The following is a 26,031-nucleotide window of genomic DNA, read 5'->3' as shown; positions in this document are numbered from 1 at the left end:
CAGCAGGAGGAATAGAGTGGTGGAAACAGGCAAGTAATTCACAGCATGGAAATGCAGCACCCTAAAGACTTCCACAGATTTAATATTTGAGCCGCAGATCACCTTTTCTTTCAAAAATTCTTCCTGTTCCAGAGAAATAAAATTAAGAAAACCCTCAAACAGTAGCCAATGTTTATGTAAGAGAGAAATACAAAGGAAGCGTTTCGTGCTCCCTCTACTGGTTCTTCAATACCAATGACTCTGGAACTCGGAGCTACACTGACAATGAATGAAGTTGGAACGCAAACGTAATAGAAAACTGTAAGACTCGTGTTGATTCCAGCAGTCCTTTAAAATATAGGAGGAATTATAAACTAGGTGAAAAACAAGCGCTCCTTTTAAACTGTTCAAATGGGATTGTTAAGAAATAGGTATACGTCTTTTCACGTGGAAGCTATAGTAAAATTAATTCCTGTTAGAAAGAGACACAGGAAGGCTATCTGTACAAATACCAATGGACACATAGAAGTGCTTTTTCCATAAAGTGATGATAATGGACCAAAGGCCGCTACACTGCATCAGTATACCCATTGAAGTCAATTACTTGTGGGCTGAAATTGAAGCTTATCAAAGGTGATAGAAAAAAATGCGTCTGACTTCAGTTGTCTTTGGATCCTCTGCTGCGCCTTGCATTACACAGGAATGAAAGTGAACTAGTTTCAACCCTTCAGCTCGGTAACTTGCCAACCACTTTACTTCAACCTGCACGCTTAAACCAGCTTAACGCTTGTTACGTGGCCGGAGTTACACTGGGACGAACGTGCTCATATACTCCAACTCCTCATACTAGGGAGGGAATCGGGCTTACTGAGCATGAAGCCCTTCCTACCATTTTACTATATGCGCAGAAAGGGTGGAGCCATGAGCACTTTTCAAAAAAATCATACCCCTCATGAACAACGTGGGTAGTTTGAAACCTGACAGTGGGCCAGGCTTTATGTCTTTTTCAAATTTCCAGCCTTTGGGAATATGAATCAGTTTAGATTTCATTGGGCTATAAACCTAGATCCTTATAGGGTTTTATCAATTTCAGTATTTACCACGTACAATAACAGGAAGGCTTATTTTTATTAGTCCTTGAATCAAACGTGCCAAATGACTTCACGCCAAGTTGCAGCATCAGTGGAGTCTATTAAATTTTATTACATAAAACATAAAGACAAAATATGTGTATTCAGATAATACCAATGCCTAACAAAAGCAAACATGTGAAAAAAAGGTTTGTAATTGAGGCTGATAACCCACTGCTGCTGGAGGCAAAAGGCAAATGACAGGAGGGACCCTACAGTCAGCTTCCTCAGATCCCTTTGGAGCCTAAATCAAATTGTATGTTTCATATCTTCTTGAGGTTAAAAAAAACCATACAAGCAACGGACAAGAGCCTGCCAGGCTTAAATATACATTCTCTCATGTGCAAACATGTATTATCAATGCTTGTTATTTCCTACCTACTTTCTATAACTCTGTGATATCTGGACTCTCACCTGCACTTCTCTAGTGCTAGGAGTGCAGGACTGGGTGCTACGTTTACTGTATACACTTGAGTACATACTCTATTTTCTCATAAACCACAAGATAAGCGATGTAAGCTGGCAAATATATTTTCTTAATCAATAAACTTCGAAAACACATCTTATTTGTCCAGTATATTATAGTGGTGAGAAAGTGTGTTACATAAACACGACTGAGATTGTTAAGCCGATGGAAGGTAATATCATGTACCTCCCACTGAAGGGAATGGAAGTTTTATATTTGGATGGATTACAGTTACAGAACTCAAATTGACTATCAGCCCTGTTTAAGAAAGGTCTGACCTACCAATTAAGTCAATGTGAGCCCTTTTCTCAACCATAATGGGCTTTGGAGTAGATCTTAAGTCTATGGTTTGGGGCTTGTTTGTTTGTTTAATTTTCACTTCTAGTCAGGGCAGACTAAATGTCTTCGACATCCAGCAAGCCTGGGGACTGTATGCAATGTGTGTTTCAGCACCAGTAAACTTACAGTCTGCCCTGTACTCTGGGTCTCCCAACATATTTCCTTTTCTCTTCAAACATCAGCTCCTGGAGTCATGTGATCTCTGCCTTCTTTGAGAAGTTTCCTGCCTGCTAGTTGCAAAAATGAACTTGAAAGCAAGTAACAAAAATGCCAAATTTCCTCTCCATAAAAAAAAAAAAAGACTTGGATTTTTCAGACCCAGTTTCACCCAAGAAAGTCTGAATCTCTATTTACTATGTCTGGTTATACCGCAGTCCCAGTAGCTCCCTGCAAAGCAGCAGAGAGAAGCCAGTGGCTCACCTGCCACTAGCAGCAGCCATGCATGTCCTAGACACGTGTGGGCTGGACGTGAGCAAGGGTGAGCCGCCACTGTCACTTCGCTCTCTGCATCCTTCCCGTGGCTACAGCATTTCAGTCTCCAGGGTTGTCAATCTGTCACAAACACTAAACTCATCGCAGCCTCAATTACGGCAGTGCCGCGGGCTGCACGGAGCTGCCCTGCCCCGGGCCGAGCTGCAGAAACTGTTCTGCCTCGCTGAACTCACGGGGCACCCAGTGGCACCGCACCTGCTGCCGCTGCTGCTGCCGCTGCCGCTGCTGCTGCTGCTGCTGCTGCTGCTGCCCTTTCCGGGGGTGCAAGCATGCCTCTTCCTGCCTGGCACTCCCACCGCGCCCCAGAGGAGGTCACGCCTGGGACAGGCGGGAAGACGTGACCTTGTGTTTTGGAAACCAGGGACTGTGATCCCCCGGAGCTCTACTGGGCCGTGGGGGCCGGGGAGAGTTCTTTTTCCTGCTTCCATAAAGGCCTGTTGGTTGGTTGGGGTTTTTCTACTTTTATACATTTTTAAAGCTCACTTTCCCTGTCCCCATTTATCCTGTTTTAGTTTAAAAGCAGGTGCACTGATCCGTACTACTCTTTACAGATTTTTTGACCTCAGCTGAGATCCTCTGGAATCAAATCAGAAATGCAGATTTGTTCCTTATCAGAAGCACATCCACTTTCCCTTCCCCCTCACAGTTTATCACAGTGAGGCGCTTGATCTAACAGAAACTACACGATACGAACTAGCGCAAATCTTTGATGAGTGCTTTGGGAATTGGTCCCCTCTATCCGCCGATATCAGCAGTTCCCTGAGTGCAGACATCTGCCGGGTATTGCTGTCTGCATGATTGCAGCCCCGCAGCCAGAAAAGGGAAGCTACTCCTAATTTCATCTTGCTTGTTTTGCTCTCAAAGGTGAGTCTAGCTCTCATTCTAAAATACTTCCATCCAGACCAAAACCTGGAGAATCAGTTACCAAAAAAGAAACCCTTGTGGCCAAGTCACTCTCACAACTGAGAAATTTCTAAAGAACAACCTCAAGAAAAGAGCTATGTAAATATGGCACTTTCTTACTCAGCAGAAAATTGGCTCCCCAAGTGTGTTTGGAAGTAATACCTGCACTACAGAGCCAACTGAGCTGACAGATACTGAAGTGGATTCCATTCTGACTGCACTTTATCAGCAAAACTGCTAAGGCTCCAGCCCTGCAGTTGGTGGCAGGCAGGCACACTGCTTTGCTTACACATAACGTTGTTTGCAAAGGGGCCCATCCACGCAGGAGCAGCAGTCCATCTGCACAGTCCTAGTTGTAGCATTAACGGCTTCAGACTTGGTTAGAGCCCACTGAATTGACTTCACATTTAGGTCCTGTGAGGAGTGACCCCGATCAGTATTTCTGTGGTACGGAGATCACAGCTTCCAGTAAAGGTTGTAACACTGGGCCCTAGGTTCCTGCCGCAGGACCTGTTTTTCTCCTTGGCTGGAACATGAGCATCTCCATCAAAAACAAATGGGAACAATCATAAACCACCAAGGGCAGACTCTGTAACAATAAAGCAGCCCGAGATGCAGAAAAAAAGCTTTTCTTGGCAGCGAGATCTCCAAATGTGTTTGCAGGACTAGCAGTCAGAGAAACAGAACGTCTTTTTTTAATATGCAAGTTGAACTCTTTTATTCTGCAAAGTGACTGAGAGGCCGAAAAGAACGGCCCTCCTAAAGATGAAAAATCTTTTATGCTCTGCTTGGAAAGAAGAGCGACTGTCTGACTTGGCTAATCTGCACTCGCGCAGACGGTGGCCGCGGTAAAGGCGCGCAGCGGTACCGCCGAGCGCGGCTCTCCGCGCACCTACCTCTGCTCTTAAAGGCCAGCGCTTGTGCACGCGCGTTAGTGCCGGACAGCAATTCTGGGAGACACCGGCCCGGAACCTGACGGGGGAAAGAGGTCATTTAGGTTATTTTGCCAGAGGCACGCCGCCCGCGTTCCCTTCGGAGTTTTGCACGGGCACCCAGGCGGCTGGCGACCGCCGGTTTGCCGCGGCAGGACGGGACCGGACCGGCGGGAGGCGGGTCCGCCCGCCGCGGAGACCACCGCCACCGGGGCCCGCCCTGAGCCCGACGGGGCTCCGCGGGATCCCACGGAGCGCTCGCACCTCAGCCGTCTGCCCGGCGACAGAGCCGCTCCCCCCGCCGCTCCCGCCGCCCCGCCTCGCCGCGGTCCGAAGCGCGCGGCCGCCCCCGAGGCAGCCGGCGGCGGCACGGCCGTCACGCGCGCGCCCACGTGACCCCCGCGCACGCTGCCCGGCACGTGCGCCGGCTCGGGGGAGGGGAGGGGAGGGGAGGGGAGGAGAGGGGGGGTCGGGGGCGGGGCCGTGGCCCTGCCGGTCTCCTGGCAACGGCGCGAGGCTGCGGGCCCGCCCCGCCCCCGGCCGCCCGCCGCAGCCGTTGGCCGTGGCGCGGGTCGCGCCCCGTCCTCGCGGAGCCGCCGCCCGCACCGGCGGGGACCGCGGGCCTCGCCTCAGGCTCCCCGGCCGGCGGCCTCCTGGCGGCGACTGCCCCGAGAAACGGCCGCCGCCCTGGGCGGCTCCGGGCGAGGGCCTGCCCCGCGGGCCGCGGCTCTCCTCGGCTGACGGCGGCTGCGGGCCCCGCGGGCCTCCGCCCGCCCCGGGGCGAGAGGGGGCCGGCTGCCGGTGCGCACCGCCGCGGGGGCGGGCGGGGGGGGGGGGACCTCCGGGGGTTCGGGGCCCACCCGGGTCGGGTACAGCTTCACTCGGAGCCCCCGGCCGACAGGCAAACGCGTTACACGGATCGGTCGGGTTTTGGCAGCCCCGCGCGGGCTTGGTAGCTCGACGGCCTTGTGAGGAGACTGAATTTGCCTTTGTCCCTCCAAGCACCCCCCCAGCGTACCGTGTACTTGCGGTGAAGTGGCACTCGTGGCCTTTGGATTGTGTAGAGCTAATAAGGCCAGCAATGCCACTGCAGATTAGGGGAGATGATAAGTTTTAGCGCTGCCCGGGGGCGGCATTCAAGGTTTAAAACAAGTTGGATTCGGAGTCCTGGCATTCAAGAGCTTTGCTCAATGCGTTTTGAGCAAACAGAATGCAATACTACGCAGGCGTGGGCCAGTTCTGCCGCCTTGTACAGAAAATAACAAAGACCAAGAGGTTTGTAGCCCTTGAGGGCATCAGCTGGAGGACTAATAAACCATGATGGGGGAACTCCTTAGTAGAGGCTGTTTTTTCACTTTGATTCTTCTCAAATAGTAATGTTGTTACTGTGAAGGTCTATGGATGTGAGGGAAGCATGGTCTGCAGGGGAAGGCAAAACCTTTTATTAGCACAGATGATGCCACTGGAAAACTATACCAGCTTTCGAGCTCCCCAGCCTTTTCGTAGCTTCACGAAAGGACTTTAGCACCAGGAGTGCTTAACTCCCTAGCAGAATCTGCTACGCATTTTATATAACTGAACTCTTTATTTATTTAGTAGCTGCCAGTCCTCCCTCACCCTGCCTGTCATTTAGCCAGTCCTCCCATGTACGTGTGCTTCTGAGACGTAACTCAGAAAGCCCAAGGCTGGAGGACCGTGAATGGCATCCCATGGACCCTCCGGCGTGGGCCAGGGAGGGGCACCGATACCAGCCTCGGCAACTCTTGCTAGTTTGCTTCCTACCACAGCCAAGGGGCCCAGAGCAGACCTTGGTCCTGGCCGCAGCATAATCCTGCTGCTGTTCACGTGACAGTCTGGACACAGGAGCTGCCAGGTTCTACGTGACAGCCACAGCCGCCCTGCGGAGAGCTGCTTGGGACACGAATTCACCACAGCCAGTGGGACCAGAAGAGAGCCGTACAAACTAGTTAATAGGACACATCCATACCCCCTGCTTGTTCTGGGCCTCAGACCATAATGACTGCCTTCTACTCTGACCTCGGCCGTAAAGCCTTTCATGGCGGTAGGTGTGCAAATCAGTGTGTTTTTCAACAGCTGAACTAGATTTGCTGCCTTTATTTCAAAACTGTCAGCGGTGGCAGCACTCACCAGGTGGCGGGGGAGGCTGCGGCTGGAGGCACCTGTTGGACAGCACAGAACGATCAGAAGATAACACAGTCATCTGAGAGGAGAAACCTAGATTCCAGCCCTGCTTTGCAGCGTGTTTATGCATTTTATGTTACAAACCTGCTGGAATAAAAACAGTTCTTCACACAAGCTGGGGTAGGAACTGGCGCTCTAGTTTCCTCTTCCCCCAAGTGAAGACCCCAATCAATAGGCTAAAGCTATTTCTCAGTAAGTGACTGCTTATTTATTCTGTGCAAACTAGGACAAGATCCACAAGAGAAACAGTACACACATCTCTGAGAAGAGCTTTTGGCCAGGGCCTTTCCACAGGGAGCGGGAGATGCAGAGGTGAACCTCCTTGGAGGAAGAATATTCACTCCCGATCACCTACTGAGAAAGAAATGTTCTAGTTGCCAAACTGTTATTTAAATGCAGGGTTGCTCCTTTTCCAGCTGCAGCTTTTTGTGTGAAGAGTGGTGCCCTCTGTTGTTCTAGAGAGAAGCTGCTATGAGTCAGGGGACTGAAAGCATGAATGTGAGGTTGGGTTGGTTTTTCCAGTACTGCAGACTCTTACAGATGCTCTGGTTTTGACACACAGGCAGTTTGCTGGGTCTGTCATGCTGAATGCACTACAATCGGGGCTTCAGTTTCCAGCATGAAGTCAGGAAGGGGGCATCTGTAGAGGGGTATGTACCACCATGAGTAGGAAAAAACTGTTTAATAACACACTGCTTAAAAAATAGAAAAGGTGTGTAGACTAGGCAAGAACTGCTTATTACAGGTGCTACCAAGGTAACTGAAGAGTATGGGAATGTGTGTGGGCAAGGGTCAGAGTTAAGGCTGCCTGTGCATCCTTCAACATCTCCTGACATCTGAGAGAGAAGGAGCTTCCATGGCCTAACAAGCTGCCATCATTAGCTAATCCTCATGGGTACTCCTAGCCCATCTGTAAAGAAAAATGTGTTTGTGTGTACCTGGGCTGCACGTATTCCTGCTCCTTAGCACAACAGAAAGAAGCTGTATGTTTGGATTGCAATTTCTTCTACAGAGTGGAGAAATAAGAAAGTAAAGATATATCCACCTGCCTGCAAAATGTGCAGTGGCTTTGCAAAACACCTAACACAACTGGTCACGGGGCCAATTCTGGTGTTGTAAATTACAAGGTAAGTACAGTTATTTAAAATGACCTTTGAGAGTAATCTGTGTGCCGTGGCCCAGGAGCCATCTATGGGAAGCGTGCTCCCATCAGTGTCCTGCCAGGCCCAGAAGGTATTTCCAAGAGTCCAGCTGTTTGCTGTGATTGCTGAACATGTTGAGTCAGCAATAACTGTTTTTAAAAGTACACAGTAATGTCATGGGGTTGCTTGAGTTTAGTAACCCCAGGGCAATACATTCAAAGGGGTAGAGGGCAATTCAGTTGCCTGTCAAAGTCAGTGAAAAGGTGCTGCATGTCCCTTCTGTTCGTTTTACTCAGAGATCATCTTTACCTTCTCCAGGAACAAAGCTGCCTGGTCTGGGACAGCACGGTGGTAGTTTAGGGCTACCCTAGCATTTTTCCTCATGAGTACAGTCAAATCATTTGTATTTGTACAAGCCTGTAAAGACGGGATCTCCTCCCTTTCCGCAGATGTTCCCGATGAGTCCACGTGACAGTGCCTTCAAGATGCAAGCCAGCTCCCTTGACTGAAGGCACCTCCATGTTACAGGAGAGTCTCAAGCTTCTGGATGGGCCCAAAGGAGCAGAGGAACAGAAAGGCAGTTCAGAACCACTGCCTCACAACTGCACGCTGCACAGCTGAGAACAGGAACACTTTTTTCCTTCTGATCTATCCCTGTTACCAGTACCACGAGGTAGGTGAAACTGCAATTCAGCCATGCAGTAGTGAACCGTAGCAGGAACACCCCTGTGAAATGCCAACTTTTTTGGATGTATGGTTTCAAACTACTATAGTTTCTTGGGTGGCTTCAAATCTAAATATAATCACAGTTGGGTCTTTCTAGTTTTGCTGCATGGCTTTTCTAGCAAAACAGGTAACTTGCATATGCTGACAAGAGAAGCAATAAGCTAACTACAGTTACCTGAAGAAGAAATTAGAACAGACTCAAATTTTTAACCCCAAACACAGCCACTCCAGAATTGCATTGCTCAGATGGAGTTCCTTTTACTAATACCCCTCAGTTTCCTTTTCACCTTCCAGCTTTGATCAGATATGGAGGCAGTGAAATGCAGTGAGCCCATCCTCTGTGCATCAGGGATCGTGTGCATTTCTATAGCCAAAATGAGACAAAACAACGCCAGGAAGTTTTCCCTTATTCTTAGTTCAGGCTCTAAGAATATTTTCCATCGTGACGGTTAAAAACTGATGGAGGTAATCAGAGTCTTGATGATGTGCACTACAAGAAAACACAAACCTGACACTTTAACATAGAGTAGCTTGTTATTATTGTTGTTAATTTTGACTTCCCCGCTTTGCAGTCCCTGCCAAAGAACATAAAATGGGTTTTAATTCTGCAAGGAGCTGAACTCCTTCTGCATATGCTGAAACCAGTGTGCTAAAATCAATGGTAGATGACAACATTGATTTTGCAGAGTAAAGCTTCAAGTTTAGAACAGACTAATTAGATCTCAAAGGTAAAAGCTTTATTGGTCAAACCTGGCACAACACTTGCAAAAGGAGAAATTAAGAGTCACTTCTTTTGAAGTGCTTACATTATTTAGTTTGGAAGGGAGATAAATATTCTGCTATCAGGAAGAGGTTTAACCTTTGACTGAAGGGTTAGGGAAAGCTTTCCCTCTGAATAGGTTATTTTGGTAACTCCAGACCAAGGGTACTGTTTACTGTTGTGCTGCCTGTGCCCATTCAGCTCTCGCTATAGGCCAGACGACCCTCCAGCCTGACTGAACCATTGCTGGACAACTCTATTTCTGTGTGATCAGAACAGGCTTTTTAGTGAAAGATCCATATCCAAACTTAAGTACATGAAGATGAAGGGCATGTACTCCTTCTGTGAAGGCCCTTCACTGCCCTGGGCCATAGTTTCCCTAGCTGACAAAAGGGATAATGATATATAATGACTTGACTACATACACATATATGTGTGTGTGTACATATATAAAAAATGTATATGCTTGGGGTCACTGTTACTCAACGATAGTAACATAAGAAGATATTTTTTATTTCTTGGGAGTGTTACGCTGTGTTCCAACAATGAGCAAAGATAGGTCAAACAAGCAATTTCACTGGGTACTCACGCTTCTCAGGCTACTGAGCCTGGTTTTGCAGTTACTCACAGTGCCTGAAGTATGTGCTTGTCCTGTGTGACTGCACGCCTGGGCCAGGCCAAGTCCATTTTATCTACCAAAGGAAAGATGTGTTCCTAGAAGGGGGTGCTTCCTGCTGTACAGTTCCTCAGATGACCACAAAGGTAGCAGCAAGAACTTTACGGAGCAGGACATTAGATAAAATGATGTGGGACCGATTATTCATTGCCTTGTCAAATGCTGGCAGCTGCACTAATTATTACTTAAATGGGTTCCGATGGCAACATCTTAAAATGATCTTTAATCTCAGAACTGAGCAGTAGGGTAGAGTCTCTGTGCTAAGGCATGCTAAAGAGTGCTCATTCTGTGCAGGTCTCCAGAGTAAGTGCAGCAGTGTTTGTTAGTTAAATTTATTGGGAGCATGTAGAAAACACTTTGGTTTGGGAAACAAACAAACAAAAAGCACTCTCCTACAATTCTAACTCTTGCATACTTTATCTCTTCAGCCCCCAATACCAAAGGGCACTTGGGTATCTACAGAAAACCATGAAACGGCAACCTGTCATGGTGGATTACTAGTTGCATGCACATTGTTAGAACATCATCAGACTTGTGGAAACACTGGAACATTTAGGACCACCAAGCAAATCTGAGCCTGCTTGGTCAATCATTTCTATCAATTAGGTGCAACACACTCCCAAGGATTTAGGCTGCCTCTTGTAATAGCATTACTTTGCAAAAAGAAGAGAGTTGAGCAAAAGTTGATATGAGAATGTTTTATTCCTTTACTTGCCTTTCCTTTTTACCCCTTTAGAAAAAGAAATCCATTTAAAGCTAAACAAGAATTCACCTTCAGAAATCCCCGGCTTCCCTCAGCACGCCTGCATCTTGCTCTCACTGTAAGGTAAAACTAACCCAGAGTGACTTCTTGTCATCCTCTTGGTATGATATAAAAATATACCCCACTGCAGTAGTATCTAGACGGCACAGCCCAGATCAGGACCACATTGTGCTAAGTGCTATTTGCCAAACAAATAGGAAATGAGATGCTGTTCCCCACAGGGCTTGCAGTATATATAGACAAAGTCAAAGGGGATGAAGCAGTATTATCTCAAGCTTACAGCTGGGGGACTCCAATCCTGAGGGGTTATTGTAGCTTGCCCAAGGTCACACACAGGAAATCTGTGGCAGAGCTGGGAAATGAAACAAGAGCTTCCCAGTCCCACGCAAATATGCCAGGCACAGGATAATCTCTAAAATGGAATGTTCCAACCCACATCTGTACAGGTTTCAGAAAGCTACCAGGCGTGAGCCCTCCTTACAGAGACTGCAGGAATTGCATCATTTGTACGTCAGCTACACACATGCTGTGACTAGGACATGGTTCTTTATAAGTATTATTGTGTTCTTTCTGAAAGAACATATTTAAAGATGGAATGTTGTGCATTTTACATGATGCTTTATCATGTGCTATATACGCCTAGAAAATCTGCTTTTCAACTAGCTGTGCGGCCACGCCGGTGCAGGCATGCCAGCATGTATTGCTGCCCTCTCGTGTAGACCTTGTTGTAATTGCAGTGTTGTGAGAGAGTTGAGGGGACACGATTATCTGGTGCCCTGCATCTAGTGTAACCTTTCACACCAGCTGTACAGCTAATGGACATTGTTACTCTTCCCATTTAGCTGTGTGGCTGTCTCCATGCTCATTTTGTACATGAGACAAGCTACATGACAATGGAGAATCCAGGTCATAGTCTTGGTAACCATGATGCAGATTTGCTAGGTCAAGAGAACAGTTAAGACAACTTTGTAGCAACAAAGCCTAGTTGAAGGTCGGCTGGTGTTCTCCGGTTTCTCTTCAGCTTTCCAGAAGGGGCAGTTCTACCTCATTGATTAAAGTTCACCTCAGGTTGATTGTGACTGGTAAAGTCAAATCACCTCTTCTGGGCACATAACATTTAATGAAAAGCAGTTTGGTACACCTGATAAAAGGGATATGCTATTGCAGGTTGTGACAGCTAGTAACTTATGAGAAGCTTCATAGGCAACAACAAAGAAATTCCTGTTATACCCCACTTAAAGGCTGGCCTGAATTTTATTTTAGCAACAGCTACTCATGGTACCCTGTTATACCATGTCAGTGGCTCCAAAGCTGGATGATTTCTTTCACTTTCCATCACATGGGTAGTGAAAGGGACTTCAGGGCAAATACAAATCAGGTGAAAGGTGTTTTACTTGGTGTACATCCCACCACCCCCCCCCCCCCCTTTTTTTTTTTTCTTTTTGTTTTATCCAGAAGTCCTCCCTTTTAAAATACCTAGGCAGGTAATTATTGGCAGTCATTTCTGTTTCATTGGATAAGGGGTTTTTTTTAAGTGGACTTTTCATAAGCCCAGCTGGAGCTCTTCTGAATATTTTTCTTCAAACTTTTGCTCATTAAAAAGAAATCATAGAAAACTTTTCTTCCCTCCACCTTGACCCAGGATTGAATATTAGATCTTTTATATTGCATTTGCTCACTAAGTCTTCCAATTACTTATTGCCTTCCTCCTTCTGCAGAGGGGTAAAGCAAGACAAAGTGTGTAGCTGAAACAACAAGCACAAAATAGCACATGCAAAAAAGATGCACAGAAAGGGAAAACTATAGCTTGAACAATAGCATCACTCTGTATTTTGCAGGAACAGTATATATGAAGGTATGCTATTGGGGAACAAGCCAATACATAGGTAATTAATAAAGTAATTACATTATGAGATAGGGGTGTGAGACATAGCTTGTAACTGTTGCAGGTCGAGTATGTGTTACCATACAGGAATCTGTCCTGTTGATTGGACTTCACGTTGTTTTCATAACTCTGCTTCTCCTTGACATACCTGTGACTCAGAGGACTGGAAACTGAAATCAAAGTCTCCTACACTTAACCCATGTGGACCAAAGCAAATACTAGAGATTAACACCCAACTGCCAGCTCTTGCAGCTGAAAACCTGTTCTGCTGTAGCTGTACTTCACCTCTGTCAGCTTCTAGATGACTGAACAAAAAAAGTGCGATGATATTGTGATGACACTCTCTCATTCTGCCAGAGATTGCAGAGATCCCTGCAGCCTTTGCATAGCCAGGGATTCAGATCAGAAAAGCCTCTACAAATCAAACTTTAGTTTGCATGAGGGACGGACATCTGTCTTAGCCAGGAGTCAGTGCAGAGCAAATACACATTCACGGGAGAGAAACACCAGGGCTGTCTGCATGACAGCAAGAAGGTTTCCTGCCTGGGGGGAGGCACAGATGGATCCACCAGAAGAGGCATGAGGACACAGGCAGTGTCTGAGTTCATCAGACAAGTGGTGAGGTTGCTCGGTTAAGTTTATCATCTCCGTTTGCATCAAGTTCCTTGTTGCACTAGCACATGCTGAAAAGGTTCTTTTCAAGTCACCCACCGGACAGTAACTCACATTTAACAAATCAGTGCCGCAGACTGCTGACAGCACATGGAACAGGGAATTCACTGCAGAGGTTGGAAGAAAGCACCCTGCATACCCACCTGGAAAAATGGAACAAAACAGACCAGCTGAGTTTTGTCTCCATCCAGCATTTCTGGAGAAAGTTAATGATGAAGCAGTGGTTGACCCAGAAAATACTCATTAACACTAACTACAATACCAAAGGTAGCAAATATATCATTTTTCAAGAAAGGCAATAATGGGGACTGTTGCTCATTGTGCCATACTTCAGACACTAGACAACTTAGTTGATAGAATCATTAAAAATTTGGATTATAAATACCACCTAGCTGACAAAGACAGGCGGGCAGAACAACTCAGTACAGCTTCTAAATGAAATGGACCATTGTCTGGTGTGGTTTTGCAACTCATTAGTGCTCCAGTTACACTGAGCTAGTTAGTGCTGCAGCAGTCACGTGCAAATATACCACTTTGTTCTTTAAAGGCAAAGCAAAAGATCAGAACCATTAGCTGTACCCCTGGCTCTACTGAGCATGCTGGGAAACCTTAGTTACTATAAGACCCAGCCAGCTGGCTTGCACATAAGCAGAAAAGGGTACCTTTCAGGAGCAGAGGTCCTCTACAACTTACATGGTCCTGCCAATATGCATGCCACGTGCTAAGGTTTCAGTGAAGCTCATGACATTCTTTGTCTTATCGCCAGTCAACAGAGCTACTACTGTTAGCTCATTTTTCCTCACATCTAATGAGATTAGGCTCCATTTGGCTTAGGAAAAGCCAGTTGTTGGGATATTAGACTAAAGACTGCATTTGGATGGTTTAAATCACAAGTCCCCAGCTGTAGCAAGTTCCCTGCCTTGATTAATTCAAATGATCTCAAGTGATCTTCAAAGGCCTTCTGGTCTTCAGCACAAGGATGAAGCCTCAATCAGGTCTTCAGTTCCTTGTTCAAAGCTTAATTTCTTCCTGCTCCCTGAAGCATCTGTGCACCTTCTATTTGTTGTGTGAAGATTCTGTACATTCAATTCCTCTCTCTGATCACCTCCAAACAAACCCCTGCCTCTTTAATTTACACTTTATCTGAGTCACTGACCAATTGTGTCTGTTCAGGATTAATATTAATCTTGGTAACAGTTCCTCAGCTGAAAACAAGCTACTCCATTCTCCTGTAGTTCCTGGGCTGTATCTGATGAAAAATACAGCATGTACACACTTTATGGTAGAGGACCTCTCTTGTCTGCCATAGAGGCCCCACACCAACCAGTTGTGTGTCCCACACCTCCAAGTAAATTGCCATTTAGGAGTGTTCCTTGTGTCCTAATGCTTGACACACAGCCATTTCTGAAAGTGTTCTAGCTCTGGACACACCAAGCATTACCTTGGCCTGCTTTCAGGCTAAGTGTTCTTTGACAGACAGAGTTCCAGTAGCTGCATCGCGAGATGTGCGTTAGATGTACACTGCAATTCCAGCAAACCATGAACTGTAAAGACCCAAAGTTTCAGAGGGGAATTTATTGTATGGGAGCATATCCAATATATTTTGTCAACCATTCATGAGAATAATAAAAAATAGAAGCTTTTTAAATGACAAAAAATATAGTTACATATAATACAGATTTTCATCTTGCATTGAAGCAGAGCAGTAATAAAATGCTTACTCATGTTTTCACAGTTAGTTTGTGTTGCTTCTCTAGGTTAAAGCGTCAGCAACTCAAATCTTCCAGTCAGAACCCCTAGTTAGTAGTTTCATGGGGTGATCATGAGGGTGAACGTTCTCTGCATTTTGATACCCTTTACCAATAGAGCAGGCATACTTGATCCACCTCAGAACTACTCAAATTTTCAGAGGTACCAGCTACACTTGAACCAAGGCAACCTTACTGCAACTGAAAGATTTTTGTATCAGAACATGCTTTTAGGCCCAATTCAGGAACGCATCTATGGAATACTCAAGAATGTGCTTAAATCCCATTTGGTTCAAAGGGCTCCGAGCTGATCCTTTGTGACCACCTCTTCTTGTTCTGCCCCTCACAAGCACTGCACACTGGCATGCAGCACTAACCAGTATTTGATCGCACGTGTAAGTTGCTTGCAAGGCCACAAAGGATTCGAACATTCTTCAGCAATCCATTTACTTGAGACCTAAATGCATTCGCTGCATGCATACATTTATGTATATACTACACAGGCTTACCCCAACCCCTCCCCACAATATTATTGCAATAATTCTTTGCTGGTATAACAGTTTATATACGAAGTTTCACTTATTTAGTTTTCTATAAACATAGAAAAAAAACACCTGAAGAGAGCTAGAACAGCTTTCAATCAGTCACTATATTGGCATTGAAAGCTTTATTTTGAAAACTTTAAGCAGCAATACTGAATAAATAGACAGAATGATTGTTTTGTCATCTCCATACAACCGATGGCCTTCATCCAAAACATTAAAATACTGTAGCAAATAGAACAAACATGCATGTTTCAATGTTCTTAAAAAAAAAAAAAAAAAAAGGTGTAATATAAAAGTAACACTTTGACACTTATTTTAATACAGTACAGACCATTAGAGACTATTTTCTGGAAAAAATATCTGAATACAGTTTTGTTATTTACATGGATCATTAAGGCCCAATTCACTCAAGTTAATGCACATCAGGAATTTATATGCTTCAAGATAACTCACTAAAAATTACAGGATCAATTTTTTTGCTCATACTCATACGATCCCAGTTCACTAAAATAATGCAATACTTTCCACGCTAAAAACAAGGCAATTATTGCCCCAAGAGATCTTTATTTCACTAAAGGATCTTTTCCATCTTACCTCACAACAAAAGCATGTTTGCACATCGCTAATGCTACTGGTAGTTCCCTTCAAGAACTTCCAACTTGCTAGGGTTTAGAAAAGCAAGTAATCTCAAAGCTAACATACCATTTCCAGAAGCAATTCAGGCACTTGGGAACCTCAGTCCCACTGAAAGATAATGGGAGGCAGGTTCCTAGCTGACTTTTCAGAGTGGGACTTGGGTTTCTCCCTTGCTTGGGTATTCAGAATGTTTACCTTAGCCTTAACCTACTGGCTTTTCAAACGGTCAATGCCCCCCGCCTTTTCCCCTAACAACATAGCATCACCAGCAAAAATAAACTGTATCCTCATGGATCAGAGAGGTAACACAGTTAATTTCCATTAGTAATAAATTACAGAAGTTCTCCATATAAATTCCCTGTGCACTGGAAAATAGTGCTTGTATATTCAACTATTTAATGCAAGCAAAAAACCCCATTTTTTATCATGCTGCCCAGTAAATAGTATGGCACTTGTTAAAATCCGTATGTGTAGCTTCCTTTCTGCTAATGCCCCATAAGTAGGTTTGAAACGCTTCTGAAAATTAATTTTTCTACATTTGTAAAGAAAGAGTGAGGTTCTGCAGTTGATCAGAAGCAAAACTCAATGCCATAATGTGAGGAATTTTTATAACTGTAATACATTTTTCAATTCACATTTAATGCAAGGGCATGCCATTTCGTTTTGGTTTATTTACAGAGAGGGTGAAAATGCTACAGAACTTTTAGCCTGGGTGAAATTCAATAAGCAAGAGGAGTATGGTGGGGACAGGGGAATTTGTCAGTGTCTCACAAATGACAGGTTTGGATACCAAAGCCTCTCCTTTGCCACAACAGCAAAGTTGTGGCTGAAGCTGTAAACGTTTTTCAGATCACCTTGACATATGCTAAAGCCCTGACAAGGAGGGTCCACTCAGTGATGATGCAGTGGCCGCTCCTGAGCCAGCTCCAGGCTGGCCCCTCTGTCAAACAGCTGCTGCAGTCAGCAGGTGCTATTTTTTAACTTAAATGGCAAATTCCTTCCTTGATTCTATTACAAAGCCATAACTTAAGCCCTCCAAAGCTGCTCTTACCCTTCCTTTTAATCCTTTTCCTCCTCCCTCCATCTTAAAGAATAACCTGGCAGAGAAACAGAGCAGTTTTTATGATGCAAGAGCCCAATTCAGCTCAAACTGACATCTGTGGGAGATAGGCTAGTCACAAAGTATGACAAAAACATTAGCTGGGCAAGTATGGATCTGCCTTAAAAATACTTCATCTCAGTACAAGACTGAAATTGCAACAGGCTTTTTCTTTTATTTCCCCCCACCCCCATGCAGCATAATTTGGGCCAGACTTTGCAAGGTGCTGAGTGCCTCAGTTCTCTAACATCAAGAGGTGCTGAAGATGCAAGATATCCACTGGAGAGGGCCATTTTATTTCTGTAAATTGAGCCCAGAATGTAAGGCATATATGCTCAAGTACCTTGGACAGATATTGTCCCCAAACTATGTATATTTTATACTTTTTTTATATATATATATATATACACACACACATTCTTTTTTTTTTTTTTTAATACAAAGTTATGGGCACAGTAAACATGAGCACAGAGTTGTGATAAACTAACAGTAAAATCTGTGAGCACTGCAAAGATTCCTCAGGTAGGAAAATGTCATTGTCCAGTTTGCTCACAAAGGGGGGGGGGGGGGGGCGCGGGGCGGTGCGAAGACCTGATAAGTTAAACAGTAAAAATTCAGAGTCCATTTGGAAAGGTCCTTTATATATTCACAGCCTTATCTGTTGCTGTTAGTCTAAATACAGCAGCATTTTTAGAATATATGATGCCATTAATAAGTGGCAAGGGAAAAAAAAAATGCATTAAACACTCAAGAGTCCTTCATCTTCTACTTTATCTTATAAAACTTCCATTTGTCAGGAAGCTCCTTTTTTAAAAAAAGGAAACTTAAATTAACATTTATCTGCACATCAGTAAATCAACACAAGAGGATGCTAGGAGTTAAGAATTCTTAAGTATTTTCTATGGCAAAAAGCTTGGAGTTTCCTACCAGCGGTAAAATCCTGACCCTACCAGACATCAGGAGTTCTGTCATTTTGCCACTGACTGAAGGCCAGGTATTCAATACTGCAGTGAAAGCACGGTGACCCCCTCTCACTTCAAGGGGATCTCAAAGGTGGGGATGATGGTGTGAGTTGCTGTTAGAACAGGAAATCCAAATGCAACTAGGCAAGTCCCATCCCTTCTCTAAGTCACCCATGAGGCCAGCCTCCTAAGGTATGCATACAACGTGTCCCACTGATGCCAGTCACTTTCTCTACAAACTTGGTGTCCACTTCAACAATCTAATTTCAAGGCCTGTAACCAATATGCTACTTGGTAGTGTTTTACTTTCTGCATGATTGCATTAGAGTGACATCAAGAGATGATAACGTTCTCTTCACGTTTTGTAAAAAAACGACTACCAAATGTGTGATTTTCCTGTTTTTAAGTTTTATATTCTGTAAGTGACTGAGCAGCAATACATCTTTCAAAGAGGCTAAACATCTACCATTTAATACAGGGGACCTGTAATGAAATCCTGGCCCCACTCAAGTCAGTAGAAGCTCTGCTATTGACTTCACAGGACTCTCTGCCAGGTTTCTTCCCTCCACAAAACTCAAGTGAATTCTGGAAGAGGATGCGCATTTGTCTTCTGTTTTTTTTTTTTTCTCCTCCAACAGCAAGATTTACTGCAAAACAAGAACACTGTAATGGCTAGTGGAAAAAATAAAGTACAAAATCACACACAGTGAAAGCCTCCAACTCTCTTTTGGTAAGATACATGAAGACAACTTCTTACATTGTTCTTTTCTCAAAAGGCATATACAATGTGGCAAAATATTTCAAATATACATTCTATATAATAAAATATCATCTAACTAGTGCATCCTCAATCATATGCTGGAAATATTTTTACCAAGCCAAGGTTTAAATCCCATAAATCTTTTGAACACTAGGTGCTTCATTCAAGGCAGATTCAACAGCAAGTAAATCCCAGAAGCTCACTTTTCAAGCCTTAAAAGGTAGCAATGGATGGAACATGACATATTATGACCCACAACAGAAATTAACAAAGTCAGCAGTGAGAAACCATTGTAATGGTTCAGCACTCCACAGAACTCTGCAAGTTGTTGTACTTGATCAAATGGTGGATGTTTGTACACACAAATTAACATCACCTTGTCAGACTGACATACAGCCAAACGTGATTATCCACAAGTTAAAAATAAAAATATAAAAGGTCAACATTCACACGTCCATTGATTAAAGGGAATAAATTAAACCTCAGATCAGTTGCATACATGGTTTCCTTCACCCTCAGTCTTTTATTTATGCCTATACAAGGAACAATACTTTCCAAAACACTTCTGAAGTGGCAAAAACAAATGAAGGTTTTTGCACTCTAGCTGTGTTGACAGCAAGTTCATCCTTGCCTATTACGAATCCAGACAGTTCCTCTGTCTCTTTAGCATCAGTGCACAGGGTATGGCTCCAAGTGGTGTGTTGGAGGAAGAAGAAAAAAAAAATATGGTGGCTTAACAAAAAAAAAAAAAAATTCTTCTTCCATTCATCATTGGCAGAATAAAACAAAATTGTATCTTGTCCAGGGTACCTTGCTACGTCCTCTCCAGAAGAGGTATGTACTGTCATACATAAATGCCCTCCGGGTTAAAACCAGACGACAGGGGATTCTGTAGAATCCGAAGGTTACTGGGGAGTTGCCTCGACGAGCCAGGGCGCTTCAGTGACCCAGACTGAAATGTTGGCTCTGCACAAGAAAACGGGCAGTTAGAAAAGTCATCATCACGGAAGATGTCTGTAGAACACCTCTCCCTGCTTACTGGTGCCCTTAGTGCACTTTAGAAAAACCTAATACCACATAAACCAAAAAATTCAAATGCCCAACTAGGAAGTGATGAGATCTAAGGTGCACACTTCCTACTCATTTCAAAACAGAAAGATACACCTATGCAATATAATTACCCTCCCACAAGGAACATGCACATGGATACATGCAATACCTTTATACAGTAACATGCAGAAAGAACGCAACTCAAAGCCTCAGCTTCCTGCCCACTTAGCAGAGAAAGTTCGTACAAGTGCTGACATTTAAGGCCTGGTTGTCTCTTCTTCTCTCCCCACCTTCCCAATGCCTTTTGGTTAGGAAGTTTTCTGAGAGAAGGGACAGAACCAGCTAAGGAGAATGCAGAAAGAAACAGGCCCCTTGCAAGCAGGCTACTGGACAAAGCACACCACAGCAGAGGCTGAGCCACGGCAAAGGTGTTTCTGCTTTTGCCACAGTTCTGACACGCATTCAAAGTGCTCCTGTATTTCTGTCTAGGAAATTTTGAATTCAGATGTGGGCATGTGCAGAATGCACTGATCTCACTAGGGGCAAAGTCAATTTGCACATGCCATAACAGCCATCTGTGCGGGACTTCTAGATGGCTGGCAGCCCAGCTGGATTAGCTCCTATTCCTGTGCAGCTGCCGTCTGGGATTTCTTGAGATCCAGACACATTCCTTTCTCTACTTCAACAACACATCCCACTAGAAGAGGAAGAACCTAGATGAACAGCAACGTCAGACATGCAATCATATTGCGTGCCAGCTTACATGCCTGCAGCCATAGCAGCCACACTTGAAAGCTACTGGCCTAATGGGTTACTGATGGGACAAACACACACATGCCTAGGCACAGCAGGAGAGAAGTTATCTACATACTATGTTTTATTTATAGCTTGCTAAACCCTTGGAATGAAAAGAAATATTTGACACCGTGCTTTCTTAATATTTTGCTAGCTTCTTTGCTAACAGAGCATTCACTTCATGTATGAGCGCTAGCATTAATGCAGCATGGTAAACACTTTGCCATCCCCTTCTCCCGCCCACCAAAAGCATTCTGAGCACTGCACCTCTCTCAAGCTCCACATGCGGGGCCTCCACCTCAACGGGGTCTGCCGGCAGCACCGTCACCTTCGTTCCTGTTTGCTGGATGAACTGTTGGAGATTGACCTGTCGCAGCTCCTTTGTCAGTTGCTCCAGTTCTTGTTCCCTGTCCTGCCAGGAAAGAGAAAACATCTGCTGAGCAGTAGCAAGCATAAAGCAGCATTTCAAGACTGTTTGCAACTGGGCAACTAACACTTCTCCTTTTGATGAGAAAGCCTCCAATTTTTAAATTCAAATGCAAGCGGAAGAATTGAAAGATATTTTACTCTCATAATCTAGAAAGCAAAGCAACACTCACTATTACTTATTAGGGGTTACTACTGGTCTGTTTATGTTGCTTCTTGGACAACTAGCAGATGTTTCTCATATCACCTGAGAAAAATATTGGCACAACAAATGTGAGCAAATAATAGTAATATTGTGCACTCTGAAAAAAATACATCAACTGAGCATCAGTCTGGCACCAAATCTTAGCTCTGCCAGAAGTGTCCAGCATGACTTGGACAGGTCATTTAGTTCTTATTCCTAAAAGGAGAATAATTCCCTTCTCCTCTTGTTCTTTGCATTTCGTATTTAGAGTGTATGTTTTTATGGACAGAACTCTCTCACTCTGCACGCATACTGTGTTTTGTAGAATGAGGCCAAATCCTGGCTGGTTCACCACCCCTTCGCAAGCACAGAAGATGATAATTTCAGATCTTCCTCAAGGCTCTGTAATTCTGGCATGATATGCAAAACCTACAGCTCCGACAGATTACGACAGCCTTAGACTACAACTATTTCTCCCCCCTCGCCCCGCCAGGGTGGGCTTTGCCTACCTGGCTGCACAGGGGATGGGCTAGCTACCCAGATGCCAGGCAGCACATCTGTGGGCATTTCTATGCAGCGCAGACTGCTACATCTTCATTTTGGCAAGAGATGGAGGTTGGGTCAACCGTATTTTACCCAATTATCTTGTGTAAACAGAATTATACATGAACTCACACAAGGATTGGGACAGAATAGTTTTGTGGATCTATTCTAGGAACAGTTGCCAACAGCACAGCCCTTATTCACTTTAAACTTGCAGAAAGGCTACAGTTAGGGCTGAATTCAACAGTTAATAAGAAAATTAACACAACTGATCTGATGTCTAAATTAGTACCTTTTAAATGCCAATTGCTTTGTCACTGATGTGTTCATTTGACCTGTTCAGTCAATGCATATCATGTAGTTCATCTCAGCTTCTGGTGCTAAACTTGTGTTTCCATTCATTGGCTACAAGATTTCAGAGAAACCGGACTGAGAAATGAAAACCAGGCCACCTCCAAATTTTAGGACAATTCTACAGAAAAATTCTTCAATTTATTTTAGACTCTACAACTGAGCACTTGGGACACAGGAGATTCTCAACTATCCTTACTTACTACAATGTTAATTCTACAGCTCCATGTTTTATGCAATTGCAACAAAGTTGCCACTGAAGGTAATTAAGTTTTAAAAACCTGAATCACTAAAATAGGCAGGTTAGCAAAACTAAAATCATAAATAACTGTTCTTGATATTTCTCAACTTTCACAGGAAATAGCGTAAAAATATTAGAGTATCACCCCAAAACATACTGGTTTATGCTCTTAAATTTTAGTATCTAATTGTGAAACTTCAGTGAGATTTTTTTACCTGAAGGTTAGGATTTTGGTTTTTGGTTTTGTTTTTTGGGTTTTTTTTTTGTTTGTTTGTTTGTTTTCCATTTAAAAACTTTCTCTAAAAACAGGGAAAGCAGAGTGCTGCATCTGACCCTTAACTGAACATAGCCATATTGCTGCAAAGTAATGTCACTGAAGTGGCTAGAGAAAAGGAATGAAAGAAGAGGTAGGACAAATTACTAGAAATTTCTCACATGCTACCAAAAAATGCCACCTTCCTGTTCTTATCACTTGAAATCTAGTAAACCAAAATTTTCTTTCCTTCCTTACTGAAAGGTCTATAAAAAAACCCATGCTCAACCTTTCTAGTTTCAAATCAGCAGTTCTATGAATATTAATATTTAACTTTCAGCATGCAACACAATACTTCTCTATTCCTCCCCCCCACCAAGACTGTATAATACAGAGCTGAGTTTATTTTCTCCTGGACTTCTAGATTAGGGCACCTCTAGGTTTAGAACAAGCTTGGGAATCTGAATTTAATGGAAACTTTCCCAAGAAAGTGAAACCCTAGCCTATAGAGGAAAAAAAAAAAAAAAAAAAAAAAGGCAAGAAAAATTTTGAACTCAATCATAGCCTCACTGAGTGTTACTCAGGATAGGTAAAACACATGAAGAGGACTTGATGCTTTCTGTTAGTGCAAATCTTTAAGCGTAGTGTGTCTGGAAACTTAGGACAGCTAAGTATGGCCAAAACTGCTTACAGTTTTTATCCATTTTGTTTTGGATGAAAAGATTACATTTTCTTCCCTCCTCGCAGAGTAAAAACAGCTTATACTGACACGGTTCTAGGTGCTCAGGAATAAGGGTGCAAAATTGCTTTACATATTGACAGCAGCATCACCTTACTGCAACTGCAGCACTGTGGAACACAGTAACTGTGAACCCCAGGAATACAGCAAGAATCACAACTCAAACTGATGCGTGGTACCTCAGTCCTGTCTTACATGGGGCACATTAAAATTCCAGGAGCCACAATGTTTCCTTCATCTCATCCAGCTAGCAGCTGGATTTCCATTTATATTTATTCTTTCATGTCTATCAGGTTCCAGGTGATATCATTAACTTTAGCAAGGAAGCAAGAGACTAGATTCTCTTTTGATACATGTGCCACAAACGCCTGAGGTGTAGAGAAAATAAAATCCTGAACACCAGCAAGTCAGACAGGAAAAGGGTGATGCTACTCTCTAAAATGAAAGCCCTGTAAGCTAACAGTTATTTTAGCTCTATATCCATCTATCCAGATGCTGCTTTTGGACTGTTTAATTCATCTACTTTGGTGGCAGACAAACCTAGCAAGAATCAGAAGTTGAGCCTCAAAAGAGGATATAATGGTGCAAATTTCCCTGAAATTTAACAATATCAAACAGTGAGCTGCCAAGATCTAGGACCTAAATCCTCAAGATATCTACCCCCAAATCAACAGGGGTTTGAAGACTAATACTTTTAAAGGCATTAAGTCAAGAGCACTATAGCCCCTTTTAGCACTCAGCAGTACAATTCTCTGCTAGCCCTAAACGTGCTATTGCTCACACAGGAGATATTATTTGTCTGAGGTGTAAAAGAGGCCAGACCCAGTAGCACAGCAGCACCTCACTGGAGCTAGCGAGCACTCCCTCTCAGCAGGGCGAGGTGGCTAGATGCATTGCCACGGGTGCAGCCCATGCTAGTTTGGCTGATATTAGCTTTGGTGTTTCTCTATCACGGACCACTGCATGGTGAAGATACGCTTTGAGTGATTTCTTAGAGGCCACCAGGCAGTCAGGGAACAGTAGCAAACCAAAGCTGTAACTGATGGGAAAGCAACTGAGCCAGCGTGTAAATAAGTGAAAGGTGTTGTGGCGCTCAGCACTAACCCTGCAGGCCACCCTGGCCTTCTGAATGGCCAGGAACACAAACCAGCAGATGTTTTGGTGGATACCCTGAGACAAGGAAACAGCTAGTTTTTCTTTTCAGATGGTTTGAGTGAGCAAAACACACACAGGTGAAATGAACACTGTCTGCTCTTCAAAAAAAAAAAAATCTGAAATGCAATTTGAAAATGAGAGCAACACTTTCTTCCTTTTACCCCAATTCACTGTGGAAACTTTCTCGTGTTTTCTTTCACGGGCTCCAAATCTGCATAAGAGAAATTCATTACAGTCACGTCTTTGACTTTTCTTTCGCTACGGTTAAAAAAAAAAAGACATTCTTACCTGTAACCGTTTGGTAGCTTGGCCCAAAGACCTTTCTACAGCTTTAATGCCATTTTCCAATCTCAGACTCTGCTGGCCCTGAATATCAATTTCGCCCTTCACCTTCTCGATCTTTTCCTTGACCTCTTCTTCATTCACCTGGGACTCTTGAACTTCCCGCTGCAACTTCTCTGCTTCAAGGCCACTTTCCATGTTGTGGATCTGAGACACGTAGTCCTTCAGCTTGCTCTCGCACTCCAGGATCCTCTGCCTCATCTCCTGCAGCTGCTCCTTCAGCTGTTTTTCATTCTCCTGTTCGATCTGCAGCTCGTTTTCCCAGAACTCTTCCTCTTCGATCTCCACTTCGTTCCTTTTGATCTTCTGCTCTAGCTTGAGGATTTCTTCTTCCAGGCTGGAGTTGTACTTCTGTTCCCAGTAGCGGATCTCGGCTTCGTTGGACTCCAGCTGCTTCTCGATGCACTGAAGCTTCTCTGTCTGGAGGTGGATCAATTTCTTCAGCTCATCGGCGGTCGTTTTACAGTTGTTGAGCACCTTCTGCTTGAACTCGGATTCTTTGCTTTTCCCAAAGATGTCCATCAGCCCTTTGGCCCCGCCGGTGAAGGTGAGGGACTTCCTTTTCGGCTCCCTCCTCTTCATGGCCTTGTCGCCGGGAGGCCTCAGCTTGGCCAGGGGGGGTAAGCTTTGCCGGTACAGAGTCCTCTCCGGGATGCGAGCCACACTGTCCGAGGTCGGCCGCTCGCTCAGGGAGGGCCCGGTGCGGCGCAGGATCAGCTGCACGTCGCTGGCGTACTGGCCCCACTTGTTGAGGGACACGATGGGGTTTTCGTGCGGGGCCAGGTGCCTCTCCGTGTCCCGCCATTTCTCGATCAGCGTGTACCGGCCCGTCCGCCCTGCAAGGCAAAGCACAGCCGTCAGCGGGCCGGGCCGCCAGGGGGCGCTGCCGGACAGCGCGACCGCCGCCCGGGGGCGGCGCGGGCCGCGGGCGCCCCCCAGCGGCCGGCCGGCGCCGCCCGCGAGGTGCGCTGTGAGGGGAGCTGGCGGGGGCGGGGGGGGCGCGGCGCGGAGGCGGCGAGGCCCCCCCCGGGCGCGGGGCAGGGGCGCTGCCCGCCGGTTGCTGCGGCGGCGAGCGGGCTCGGGGAGGGCCTCGCCCCGGAGGGCTGGGGCCCGACCGGCGGCTGCGCGCACGAGA

The 26,031-nt window shown here is 44.8% G+C and overlaps 1 protein-coding gene across 3 annotated transcripts in view; it reads right to left on the bottom strand.

The window, feature by feature from the left end:
- Positions 1 to 15,467: 15,467 nt before the first annotated feature.
- The window catches only part of RASSF8 (Ras association domain family member 8), a 90,736-nt gene continuing 80,172 nt past the window's right edge, over positions 15,468 to 26,031 (bottom strand). For all 3 annotated transcript variants that reach the window (XM_030040788.2, XM_030040789.2, XM_030040790.2), the window contains exons 4-6: positions 24,843 to 25,732; positions 20,930 to 21,074; positions 15,468 to 19,783 (exon numbers count right to left, since the gene is read on the bottom strand). In XM_030040788.2, the coding sequence (XP_029896648.1) occupies positions 19,662 to 19,783; positions 20,930 to 21,074; positions 24,843 to 25,732 (1,157 nt within the window). In that variant the 3' untranslated portion in view covers positions 15,468 to 19,661. The remainder of the gene's footprint in view (positions 19,784 to 20,929; positions 21,075 to 24,842; positions 25,733 to 26,031) is intronic.

The sequence above is a fragment of the Aquila chrysaetos genome, chromosome 17 (assembly GCF_900496995.4).
Source record: "Aquila chrysaetos chrysaetos chromosome 17, bAquChr1.4, whole genome shotgun sequence".
Lineage (NCBI taxonomy): Eukaryota > Metazoa > Chordata > Aves > Accipitriformes > Accipitridae > Aquila > Aquila chrysaetos.
The sequence above is the reverse complement of the archived record's forward strand: the minus strand, read 5'-3'. Positions and strand labels throughout refer to the sequence as shown.